The sequence below is a fragment of the Sphaerodactylus townsendi genome, linkage group LG09 (genome assembly GCF_021028975.2).
Source record: "Sphaerodactylus townsendi isolate TG3544 linkage group LG09, MPM_Stown_v2.3, whole genome shotgun sequence".
Classification (NCBI taxonomy): Eukaryota; Metazoa; Chordata; class Lepidosauria; order Squamata; family Sphaerodactylidae; genus Sphaerodactylus; species Sphaerodactylus townsendi.
This window is the reverse complement of record NC_059433.1, coordinates 30,096,839-30,110,025: the sequence shown is the minus strand read 5'-3', so window position 1 is coordinate 30,110,025 and position 13,187 is coordinate 30,096,839. Positions and strand designations below refer to the sequence as shown.

General features: G+C 41.5%; 1 protein-coding gene across 1 annotated transcript in view; it reads left to right on the top strand.

The window, feature by feature from the left end:
* The first annotated feature begins 357 nt into the window (after positions 1–357).
* ATP9B (ATPase phospholipid transporting 9B (putative)) overlaps positions 358–13,187 on the top strand; it is a 172,170-nt gene continuing 159,340 nt past the window's right edge. Inside the window, 1 exon segment of the mRNA XM_048507642.1 lies at positions 358–466. Within this exon segment, the coding sequence (XP_048363599.1) occupies positions 372–466 (95 nt within the window). The 5' untranslated portion in view covers positions 358–371.

Sequence of the window (13,187 nt, the reverse complement as noted above, 5' to 3'; positions counted from 1 at the left end):
AGCCCAACGCCTGCTTGAGAAGAAGCCCCACTGAATACAGTGGGACTTCCTTCTAAGTAAACCAGCTTGGGCTTGCTTGCATGTTGGACCGCGTCCTCTCATTGACGCTTCCCCAGTCCATTCCTTCCGCCATTTCCAGGGTTTGCAGGCAGAGCGCCGCTCATCTACCCTAGTAGAATTTCCCGGGGACGTTTCCCTGTTCGCCTCGCGCCAGCGCTCCTCCGCCCTCCCCCGCTCTTGCCGGTTGCCCGGCATTGGCGTCCATCTGCGTCACCGGCGCGGCGCGCGACATCGTGACGTCAGAGGGCGGCGACGACGACGATTCCTTCTGTCCGAAGTGGGAGGGGGAATCCGGGGGGAGGGGGGCGAAGATGGCGGACCAAATCCCGCTGCGCCCGGTGCCGCGCAGCACCCAACGGAGGGCGGCTTATTACACCAACGCCCCCGCCGCTCAGCGGCATAACAGGTACTAGTGGAAAGCAAGAAGAGGGTGGCGGAAGTGGACCCCAGGGGCATCGGCGGTGGTGCAGGGGCTCATCTGCTGTCCTATCGGGGAGGGGAAGAAGAAGCATCATTGCTCTCCCCACACCCGAGAACAACCTAGTGTTATTGTTGTGGGTCAGCTTGCTGAGACCGACTGAGTGCTCCTTAATTTGGGGAAAGGTGCAAGGTTGCTGCGGCGGTCGTGATAGAGTAACCTTGGGAGTTTGGAGAGGATGGATTCCCATCCAGTCTCCTATCGGTGTTTTTGACATCCTGGGCTTAAATCCCGAATGAGGTTTCAGAACCATCAAAGACATGTAGCACTATCGTGAAAGAGACATTGCTCCTGAGCATGTGCTGAGTACATTTCCCATAGCCTCTGAATAATGTAACTGGGATTCATGCTGTCGTGACAGTAACCTTGGGAGTTTGGAGGGTCTCGATTCAGTTCCAGATTCCCATCAGTGTTTTTGACATCCCAAATGAGGTTTCAAAACCATCAGAATTCAGCCACGGAACATGTGGTGCCATAATGAAGGAAACAGTGCTCTGGAGCATATGCTGAGTACATTTCCCATTGCCAGTGGATGATACAACTCGGGTTCGGAGGGAAGGCTTGCTGCGATGTATCACTTTTAGGAAGATGCTAGTCCTGAAACTCTTAGGTTTTGAACTAACCCTGGGAAAACAAAAATATTGATAGCAATTTTTGCACCACGAGGGGCAAGGAAAGTGCAAGTTATAATGTTGTCCCAACTCTTAACTTCTGACAAGTTCAGAATACCATTTCTGTTTGAAGAGATTACTTTAAAAATCAACCACATCAAGGTGAAACTGTGCAGTAAAATGTGACTCCCAACCCTACATTAGCCTTGTGAATGAAAGTGGAAAATTTGGTAATTATGCTTATACTGTCTCCCCAGCTCAAGTTTGATTCCAAGTCTGAAAGGAAACCTACCTATGAAAAAGTAGTCTTGACAATAGGTGGAAGAGACAGCAATTTCAGGAAGAATCAGGAAGGATATGGGGGCAGTTACTTCCTCACCCATCAGTTCTTGTTTCTCCTGTTCATGTTTAGTTGGTAAACATGGTTTTGAAAACAAAAACTTCTTGTGTTAAAGTGTAGTTCTATATTTGCAAGCACAAATGTCATCATGAGGTTCTTACTGAAGTCCTGTTAGTTTTGTTTCTTCTGGGTATGAGAATATGAACAGGGTCTAGGTTTGCCCTGGTAGCTAGCCTGCATTTGTGCTCATACTTCAAGAGCTATGGGAAGGGCAGCTTCTTGTGTCTGATGTCTGTGGTTTGGAACAGTTTTGAAGCTGGGTCTAATTGTGGGGTCTGGTTCTATTCCAGCATGAAGTTGGGAGGAGGGTGGAGCTTGCTTTGACAGAGAGTGTAATCTGCCCTTGTCACCATGAATTTGTGGGCTCCTGTATAAGTGTTCCATCACTTTCCCATCCCTCCACATCATGGCTGCCTGCATCTGCCCAAAACATATTTTTTCCCCTATGTCTGTGAGTAGGCCTCATGGTATTACAAGTTGGTTCTTTCTACATATTTTAGATCTGTCTCCATGCCTGATATAGTTTTTTTTCTCTTGTTACAAATATGTCTGCCTTAGGCATGTTCCACCATTCATAGAATTTGATGTGAAATGTGCAACGTGGAGTGTATTGAGAAAAAACAGTGTTCAAATTAATAGCTGTATTGGTCTGTTAAAGTGAGAATCTTTGTGGCATAGTAAGACTAAGGAGTGCAGTATATTATAAGCTTTTTGTAGGCTGAGACCTATATGTGACCTGTTATATTCAGTTCGTAGAGAAAAATATAGGCTAAATTATAAATAGAAGTAATTAAGCAGGGGCGGGGGTAAATATTACAAACATAGGGCCAGTATTCTGGTATATAGCTGTGATATATTACATTGGTGAGCACAAATGAAAATAAGATCCAATCAAAAGAGTAAGACCTGGAGTTGGGTTCAATAGCACTGTAGAGACCAAAAGATTTTTGAGGGATAAGCTTTTGAGAGGCAAAGCTCCATTCTTTGTTTTAGAATGCTCCACCTGAGTCTTAGTACCTACCTAGCCCCGCCCCCACATCTGTTTGAAAGTTTAAAAAAATCACTGAAAGCATCATCTAGAGTAATGAATAGTCTAATAAGGATATGAAAGACAGTAATGAGTATCCATCTCATATTATTGTGCATCAAGAATATGTGTATATCATCTTTCAGCCTCTACTAATGTGGAAGAGCCCTTGATCTTAGGCCCTGGTTTACAGAATTACATTTTCAGATGAATTTCTACTCTCAGTAGTATGTGGAATTTATTTATTTGCTTCATTTATACCCTACTTTCCCATTCTTGGATCCCTTGTGGGGATAATGTTCACCTGCCCTTCATTTGGTCCTCCCAACATTGCCGTGAGGTAGGTTGAGAGTGTGTGACTGGCCCAAGGTCACCCAGCAGGCTTTCCACAGCAGAGTGGCAATTATGAACCTGAGTCTCCAGCATCCTAGTTTGTAACCAGTACGCTATTCTAGCTCTCTCTGTTTCTGAGTATGCCTTGCTCCACACTTTATTAAAATATTTTACATAACTTTTCCTCTCAAAGCAATGTACAATTCTAAATTAAAACCATAATAAGATAGAGCCTCATTTAACCTCTTGCCAAGAAAAAGCCTGCATTTCCTTTAAAAGCCAAATAAAACATCAGTACACTTTCTAAAGACTCCTAGTGTTTGTGTAGTGGATTTCTAATGTAACATTAATATCAGCTGGAGTAGATGTTGTTGGATCTGTCTATAGACTGTGGATTTCATCATGCATACAGGACACTAGTAGTGGGGAATGCAGAAGTAAGCAAAGGTATTTAAACTGTCTTGAAAGTTGATGTGGTGTTTAGAATAGATGGAGTTTAGGTTGTGCTAGCAGCATGGGGGTAGATGATGCTCATTCATTTTGAGGGTGGCTGTTATCAATGTATCTGTCTAGTTGGTGGTGGTTTTGAAGCTGCTCTTCCAGATGAACAAAAAAAAATCCGGACACTTGTTGAGACTGCATAATGTAATCAATGTTTGAGGAAAATATTTGAATCTGCCTCTACTTGAACGAAACAAATAGTTTTTAGAATTTCCGCCATTGATTTGTCAGGCACGAGACTGCTGTGTTACTGGACATGCTCCGGAATCATATAGATGGCAGGCCATTACTGAGCCTTGTCTGTTGTCTCATGTGAACCGTGCCCTTCAAAATACAACCAATACTACCCAGTGTATGTGTGGTATGTAGTGTGGCTTTCAAAGAGGTTGCTCATTTTCTTTTTGTTGAGCACCGGACAGGATTCTAGGGTTCCTGAGAATGCAGCCTGGAAATCATCTGGCAAGGATGTGGTTTTTAACTGGCAATTTTCTGGTATAAATGCTATTTCATGTCATAACTGGAAGTCTAATCCCAATAATTTTTTCTGGCTGTGTTGTATAAGCCCCTCATTGTAGAAGATAACTGGGGAGAATATTTCATATATCATGTAATCAAGTGCTATATTATATTAATTTTTCTTACATGTAGTTTATCAAATATTTGATATTGTTAAAATATGCATTTAGTGAGCCTTTCTGCAATGGTTTAACATGAAATGAGGGTTTTTAAAAATCAGATCATGAACTGTAGTGTTCTTAAAAATGTTCTTAGGTCTACTTTTTATTTCTTTTGTATTGTTGGGGGTACCTTAGAAAATGTTGGTTACTTTGGCCGATATCTGTGTTAGAAATCAACCAAATAGGTTCTGTCATCCAGATTTAACTTCTTCTACCAGTATAATTCTCAACATTTTAAAATGAAACCAAACTTGTATACAATTCAAATGTGCCAATTAATTCGTAATTATCTTTAATGTCAGTGGAAATATCAAATCTGTTCAGGAACATATGTAATATTAATAACATACTTATTGAGTAGACATTTTCTTTGATGTGGTCTTTGAGGAGGGGTGCGGAGAGATCAAGAAAATAGGCTTCATTTTTATCTTATTCCTTAGATCAGTATATCCATTTTTTAAAAAATTCAAAAGCTCTCTTCAGAACGTGCTGTTTTCAGAAGCTCATTTTTAAAATGATTGTCCTTCAAAAACATGCCTTAGAGTTTATCTAATCTACTCTCAAATAAGATTTTTTAATATTATTATTCAAGTGCAGCACTTATGTCTGTGACTCATGCTTGTGTTTACTGCCTGGCATTTTTGTTATCTTCTCACACCCCTGAAGTATCTTTATGTTTTTGTATCTGTGTCTGATAACAAAGTACTTAAACCCTGGACAAAAATAGTAAGCATTCTCTAGTTTTCATATAGTTAAGCTCTGTCAGTGTCATTGTATTAATATATCAGTCAATTCTCATGGTATCTTTATTTTAAGATCACGTTAGCGATAGTGCCTTGCTTTCCTTCAGTGATATCTACAAAAAAAGTAATAAAACAAGATACATCAGTTTACTGTTTCAGTCAATCCACTAGCCCAGTCCTATGAGACAGGATTAGAGTACACTATTCCAGTCAAAAAGAATGCACAGAGTGTGACATTGGTTTTTTATGATAATGCACCATGGTGGATACTGAGCTTACTGATAAACCTTAAACTCTTTTTTTAAAAAAATTGTAATGAATATATTAAGTTTGCTTGTTATTTTTAGTTCACAGTATAGTTATAATCCGTATGAGAAACCCTGACGTAACCCAAGTGTATTTACTTTATAAATGTAAAGAAATCTTATTTTGTTCATGATGGGCACAAACCTTATAAAGCATAGGGTCTGTGTACTCCCTTTTGTTTACTTTTCTCCTGTTTGGCAAGCAAAGGTTGGAGTTTGAAATCCTCAACTAACTCTAGTTAATTGTGATAATCAAACATAGCTGCGGGAACAGTTTATTTCTAGCAATGCAATCCTAAACCAATAGACTGCAGTGAGAAGCATATAGCTCTGTTTAGTACTGTCCTAGAAGATACTGGGAAGGGAACTGTCTGAATTCATGTCAGTTTTGACTGATTGGAGTTGTTTGAGGATTTCTGTCTTTAATCTCAGTTTAAGGGTTGGAAGCCAGATTGTGTGAACTCAAATTGAACCAGATTTGTGCCTGTCATAAACTGATGTGAATTGTGAATCACGCACGTGTAAGATTTCTTTGATTGTTAAAGCTAGAAAAGTTATCTCAGGAATTGCTGCTTGGTATATACACAATCCACTGGTATATGCATTGTTGCATATGAATTCCGTTTGAAATATATAAAGATCAGCTCTGCTTATCATGGAAAATTTCAGGGCCATTCTTACAGTACTGAAGGAGAGGTATATATAAGTAATAAGTATAAAACTATATCTAAAGTAATACTAATACTGCAGCATAATCCATATGTTTTGATAATACATTCATGTTGAAAGTGAACTGAAATGTCTGTGTAGCTTTACAGATTTGTTTTTATTATTGACATCAGTAGAAAGGAAATGATCACTGTCCAAAGTTCTCTACCAGTCATCATTGCCTTGCCCACACACCTGCCTGCTTCAAAAGTAACTGATCCGGTAGTGATACCTCGAGAAAAAAAAAGTACAATCTGTTAATGCTTCCCCAACACAGCTATGGGAAGGCTTATACTCATGGTTCCTGCTCATGTCATGCTCTGGATTACTATCCTCAAATAAGTAACTATGTTAAAAGGGACCCCTCTTCTTACTTGCAACAACTTTCTAAGCCAAATTATATCCTCTAACAAAAATCTCTGCCCTGAATACTAATGTTCCCAATCTTGATCGATTATATTAACTGTCTGCCAAAGAATTCCCAGTTCCCAACTTCCTAAGCATTATATGCCCTGCAGTACTGAACTGCACTACATAAACATTTCCTGAAGTCTGTTTTGAAAGACAACTACCCCCAAATTTGGAATACAGCAACTACATTTGTACCCATTAAGTACCCATCTATTAAGTTCTCTGAAAACAGATTGCTTAAAGCTAAAAGACCCATTGGGAACCAACATAATTTCATAGGCTGACGCCTTCTCCTTTCCTTGATCATGTCAGGGTCTGTGGGAGATTAAACAGCTGCTGGACAGACTGCCAGTCCCAACCGCCTAGGGGTGGGCAGAGCTCATCCTTCCCCGACCATCCCTGACACCTCTGGCCTCACCTGGGTTGGATAGAGAGCGGGCAAGGAGCTGTCTGGCCAGAGAGGTACACAGCATGTGGATCTTGGTGGGCACTTACCTTCCTCTCCTATAGCCAGGAAGACCAGCCTTTGGAAGGCAAGGGCAAAACACTGCTGGCCAGTGGAGACTCCGGGTGAGCCCAGTTGAAGGCTTGCGGACTGTTCAGGATAAAGATTTGCCCACCTGAGCTGGATTAGCAGACAAGACTAGGAGTAGGTGGAAGGAGGAAGGAGGGATATGAAAGGGAGGGGACAAGGAAAAAGATGAGGGAAGAGAGAGAGGAAGAAGAAGATGTGGGGGGGGGGGGAGAGGAAGCAAAGAGACAGGAGCCAAACTGGATGCAGGTGAAAGGATCAGCCTTGACAGCCCTCTAGCCTAACTTCAAGAAGATAAGAGTCCTGCAGTCAAACGCCTTGGGTGCCACCAAGGGCAGGGAGGCCCGGCCAGCCAAGTGGGTGCCCCACATAGGAACTGGAGGAATCAGTAGTGATACTGTTGTTTCAGAGACATTCTGAAGAGCAATGAGAAGATAGGACTAATTCAGAAGAGCAGTGAGAAGATAGGACTATAAAAAACTGTACTACAATCAGAGTGATAGTGAACTTGAGTGTGGGCAAAAACAGTGTCTGGAGCCAGCTCCCAATGCCATCCTAGACCTTCCACTTTGCCCCAGACTCGCTGCCCAGCAGCTGATTGGCAGGAACTCCAGGGAGATGGCTGTGGGGGCCAAGGCGGAAAAGTGGCAGGGACAGAGGCCACACAGCACACTGCACAGAAGATGATGGTCACCCTGGTGGCAGAACAAAGGGCAGAGGGGAGAGGCTTGGCGAGAGGGCGGACGACACCAGAAGGGGAGCTGGGATGGGTCTCTGCAGGCGCCCCAACCAGCACACAGCTCAAAGCTGCCGTGGGGCCAGGTTAAGTCCCAATTGCCAGTCCTTAAAGGGGTGGATGGGCTTTTGGGCCAGGGGGCCAATCCGCAGGTTGGTATTTCCCAACGGATGGCCTAGGAGCCAATAGGAGCCTGGCAATGTGCTTTGGCCAGGTAAACACCAAGGATAAATGGTGGAAGGAAGGGATGCCAGGGGAGAAGAAAGAGACAGAGAGAGTGAGAACTAGACAGCCAAGTAAGAATGAATGTGGATGGAACAGGGAGGGAGAGAGAGAGGAAGTGAGAGTGGGGCTAGCCTCCTGGCTTGTCACTGCCTCGGCACCAGCTGGTGACCCCAGCTCCAGGGCACGGCGGCATGAGCCCAGGCCCGTGAAGGGGAGGAGGGATGGCTGAAGGCCCCAACTCACAGCAGGCTGCTCCACAAACAGCATGTTTTTCCTGTGCAAAAGAAGTGAACTAGCAGTGTTGAAGACTTAGGAGTACCGTAATATGCAGCTAAAACAGAACAGATGGGCTTCTCTGTGATGGTGGTTGCTTAGAAAAATCTCACAGACCTAAGATTTCCATTGTGGTATTTGTTGCTTCCCTCAGAATTCTGAGAATATAAGCTTTAATTTTAACAGCTAAGTTTCTAGACCTCAGGATTGTGGAGAAAGAGTACAGTCTTTTGTCCCAAACCATCAACAGTAGTCTGTGTATGGCAAGAGAATTGTTCAAGAAACTGCGTGATGTACTGGTGATAATTCTGGATTGGGATTTGGGAGACTCAGGATCAAGTCGCCTGTCTGCCATGATGCTTGCTGGGTGATGTTGGGCCAGTCACTCCTAGCCTAACGTGCCCTGCAGGGTTGTTTTGAAGTTAAAATGTGGAAGGAACACTGATCTGAGCTCCTCGGAGGAAGGGTTGGACAAAAATGCGGTACATTTCCAATGTGCTATTTCATTATTGATCAACATTTCCTGTCTGAATAAATGTCACTGAGTTAGGAATGGGTGGACCCTGCTGGTTCTAATTTAGAATTAATTTGATTTCTGAATTAATTACATGTTCCAATTTCTAACTGACGTGAAAACAGATTTGCCAACAGACAGTTATACATACTGATAACCTCAATGGTACGCACAAGTCCTAACAAAACAAACTCTCCAGCACATGATGAGGACTATCTGAATTATCTGGGATAGTGAGGGATAGCCGCAAGAGCCTGATCCCAGCCATGCAAGTCACAGCCTGTTTGGAGGATATCAGCGCCTTTCCTGCCATAATAAAACTATTTTCCTGTGTTGCTACCATTCATTTGTGAATGGTAAGAGGGTCGTTGGCAGACTTGGCCTTCATGAGTTCTTCCTCAAAGGACAAAACATCCCTAAAAAGAGGCCCCTTCTGTCCCCTCCCTCCAACCTTCACCTGCCTTCCCCCTCTTCCACTGGGCTTGACAACAGCCTCCTCCCCTCGCACTGCCGTAAACACCAAGCCAGACACGGCAGGACAGTGGTGGCAATCCACTCTCCTGCTGGGCCTCGCAACAGTCTCTCCACTCCCCCCACCCTTCCATTGCCCTAATCACCAAACTGGGCCTGGCCGCCTCCCCCCACAACTCACCGCTTGCTCACCTAATTGCTCATAGTCCTTCGGAACTATTTTCTACTTTACTTTTCCGCCACCCCGCTACTGACTGCACTTATATCTTTTGTTGGGAAAGGGTGTATTGGGCCACTGAGGATATTTGTTACTTAAAGTTACTTGTAATTGTTTCCAGTGGGAATGTATCTTGAAAGTGATTTTGTAAATGCTGCAGGAGCATCAGGATCCATGACCAATGTACTGGTTTGAGAATATACAGTGCTGTTCTTCTGCTGAAGTTAAGCATATTTGCTACTCGCAGGTTATTTAGATGTTAAGCTTTCTGGGAACTGTTCAGTTTCATTTAACTCTGAAAAAGAGTGGAGTATAAATTCAACTGTTCTTTTGTAATGGAGTACGTGTGGGTGCATCCTATGATTTGTTGTTGATTCTGAAGTTTTGCGTAGTGGTAGAGTAAAAGAAAAGAACTTTTGAAACGTAGGTATGATGTAGACAGTAAAATGCAGTTGAAACTTAATGCACTCACTTTGAGTTACTTTATTGCTTTTAGAAGCCATCAAAGTTCAAAGAAATTTCACAGCAGATGTTTATATAAAAGTTAATTTTAAAGTATTTATTGTAATCTTTCTTTTCAGTTTTTTGTTAGAAGTTGTTTAATATTAATGCTTTTTCCGCGTGAAACCATTTTTTTTTCAAGATGCCTGTCTCCACAGCTGATTTAGTACCACTTGTGTTCTGTTTTGCATTCTTAGATCTTTATTCAGGTTGCTTTCAGAGCTTCTTTATATTATAAAAGTTTCTAGCTTTATACTTAATTGGTTTGTCAGTCATGGAAAAACAAGCACCTCAGACAATTAATGGTACATGACACTAGATGGCAAAGAAATTGAGATTTTCTCTATGAAAAATCCATTATTCATCATTGTATTGTTTTTAAATACTATGCTAAATTTTTTCAACACAATAGGAAAATTGCTTTTGGGAAGGAATAAATTGCTTGCCAGTTCAAAGGCTGTATTTTGAAGTCAAGTTACTGCACATGATACTTTTTTTCTGGCTTTGTGTAGTTAAAAAAGTGCTTGTAGATCTAAAATACTTTTGAGAAAACGTATTTTCATAAGGCATGGTATCATTTTACATACAAGCTTCAATTTTTCAAGAAATTATGGAACTTTAATTGTGAATATATTATATGTATGATAATTGCCAAAACTGAGTGCAATCTGTTTTCTTAGATTTGTTAAAGGTACAGTTCCATATAGAAGGAAATGCAGCTGAACAGTACTTGCATTGAAATATTTCATTGACAGGATCCCGTACAAATAAGCTATTGTTTTCCTTGGCTTTGGGGCTAATTTAACTGTATCCTGTGCATACAAAGAAAATAGTTCAACAAAGTGTGTGTGTGTTTGTATACATAATTCATATATTTACATACAAAGTAATTATTGTTGTTCATGTAACATTGTTAGATGATACCACATTTTAAAAATTACAAATAATGTGTTGGATCCAAAGTATCATGAGTGCAGCTCTGATTTCCTTGTCACTCTGGAATCAAGGACACTGAGTGGGAGTCTATAGTGGCAGGAGGAAGTTGCTCCAACAGTGAAAGACCTCTCCATTTCTAATAGTGTAAGAAGAGCATTGGAATGCAATCTGTTTTACTAGAGGGTACTTCATACCGTGGAGAGTTAAAAAGATGTGTAATTCAGTAAACCCCAGTTGTCGACAATGCATAAAAGAAGAAAATTGGAACATTTTATATATGCTGGGCATGTGTGTCATCTTTAGTTAGAAATAGTCCCCACTGTGTCTGATGGAATATATTTGGAAGTGACTAAGCATAAGATGGCAGAATACCACAAAGCAGTGTGAAGAGTTCATCATCAAGCAGATTTTTAAAAGAGGGAAGAAAGAGGTTTCAGACTTTGATGGGAAGATCTACCACTTCTGCCCAACTTGTTCCAAGCAGGATGTGTTATTTAGGTTAAGTGATGCTTGGGGGAAGTGACATCAAGTTAACCAAAAGCCTCTGGGATGTAGAAAAAGTGGTCTCCATTTGAGAATATAAAAGCCCGTGGTTAATCAAGTGTGTCTTTTGCAGCAAATGAAACACAATGTCCCTTGAAAGGCTAAGTGCAGAGTCAAAACATGGCAGATGTGTTAAATAAAACTGGAAATTATTTTAGGTGATATACTAGGTAAAAGATAAATGGATGTCAAATCTTGGTTAGAGGACAAATGAAATCCCATCCACATCGTCTTCCTTCAGATGACAGATAATTTCAGTACTTCACAAAACACCTGTGAGATTGAACAAACATTTTATACTTGTAAAAGAGGATTTCTTGACAATATCCTTTTTGAAGATTAATCAACAAACGGTGATGAGCATCAGCAATAGCTTAACTTGTGTTTAATTCTTCACACTTAACTCTTGCTTATAATGTTGTAATACTAATTTTTGTTAGTATTGTGTTAACATTTGTATACATTTAAACCTATTAAATTGAGAAAGCAGGTGACAATATCAGATCATAAAACTAAAATGTAAGAAGCAAGTAATAAAAATGCATTAAACTGAAGGCAGCTTTAAAAAGAGTATCAAAAAAGTGTTCTACCCAGTGATGTCTTATTGAATTTCACCCGAAAACAGATATTCTCCTCTCTTCTGAATGGCGATAGTACAGGAGCCAACACTGTTTTGTGTTGTTAGTCACCATACTCTGATGATGAGGGTACCAAGCAGGACTTCAGATAATAGCAGTCAAGTAGATTTATCCAGGAGAATGTACTCTTACAGTGCAATCCAGATGGGGCTGGGGAGCTGCCCTGTGGCTGGAGATGGCATGGGAAACATGGTGCTGCTCTGCCTCCAAAGGGACTCTGGGTGGTTCAAGGAAAATTCAAGATCCCTCCTGCCGCCCGAAAAGCCCCATCCAGGATACAGACTTACGCCACTGTTTTCATGGTGTAAATCTGACAGCTGTCCCAAGAGTGTTCCCGGTGCAAAAGCTGATGGAAGTAGGCCGCACCCCAGGATTGCCCCCAGCTGCGCCAGCATCCAGGAGGTTGCCGATGCAACTTTGGGGGCTGGGCTGTCTTCCTGGTCCAGTCCCTTGGAGCTCAGCCCACCTCCCACTTATGCCAGCTGAAGCTGCTCCCCCACGCCCGGCATCAGGATTGCCCAAATACTCTGGTCCTAGCAATTTTGGCCTTTAAAGTTTTTTTAAAAATCACAACTTAAGATCCATGGAGATAGCAGATACAAACTTTAAGGCCATATCCCATTGCTTTGGTAAAACTAGATGATCTCGCTCCTTATTCCCTTCATTTCTGAGACTTTGCCTATCATATTTATTAATCAGCATCAAATATTTATGCACAAATATTCTGCATCCATTCAATTAGAGTTTCCAGGAGCAAAGAAGACTCTGAGACACTTAATGCCACAGGGCCATATTTAGATATTAACAGACATTGCAGTTGAAAGTATTGCGAGCCAGAAGAAATTGACAAGTCATATCGACACCTCAGCTAGATATCTCAGATACATCTGGTGAGAAAATGTCAAAAACTCATCCTCTATAGATCAAAGCTTTCCATGAAAAAAGAGAGTTTTGTTCCTTTCCCACTCCTCTACCTAAAGTAGAAGAAAAACATGCCTTATTTCTAGCATATGCTGTTAACCACTCAAATGGATTGGTTTTTGTTTCTGACTGAATGATGACAGTGTATAAATTTATGGGATCATCTTATTTGCTACTCCAGAATTTGCCTGGCATTAAAATCTGAGATTTTGTTTTGTTATTTTTCAGAATTCATATCTTGTCTTTGTTCCCTCCTACATAAGAACATAAGAACATAAGAACTAGCCTGCTGGATCAGACCAGAGTCCATCTAGTCCAGCATTCTGCTACTCGCAGTGGCCCACCAGGTGCCTTTGGGAGCTCACATGCAGGATGTGAAAGCAATGGCCTTCTGCTGCTGCTGCTCCTGAGCACCTGGTCTGCTAA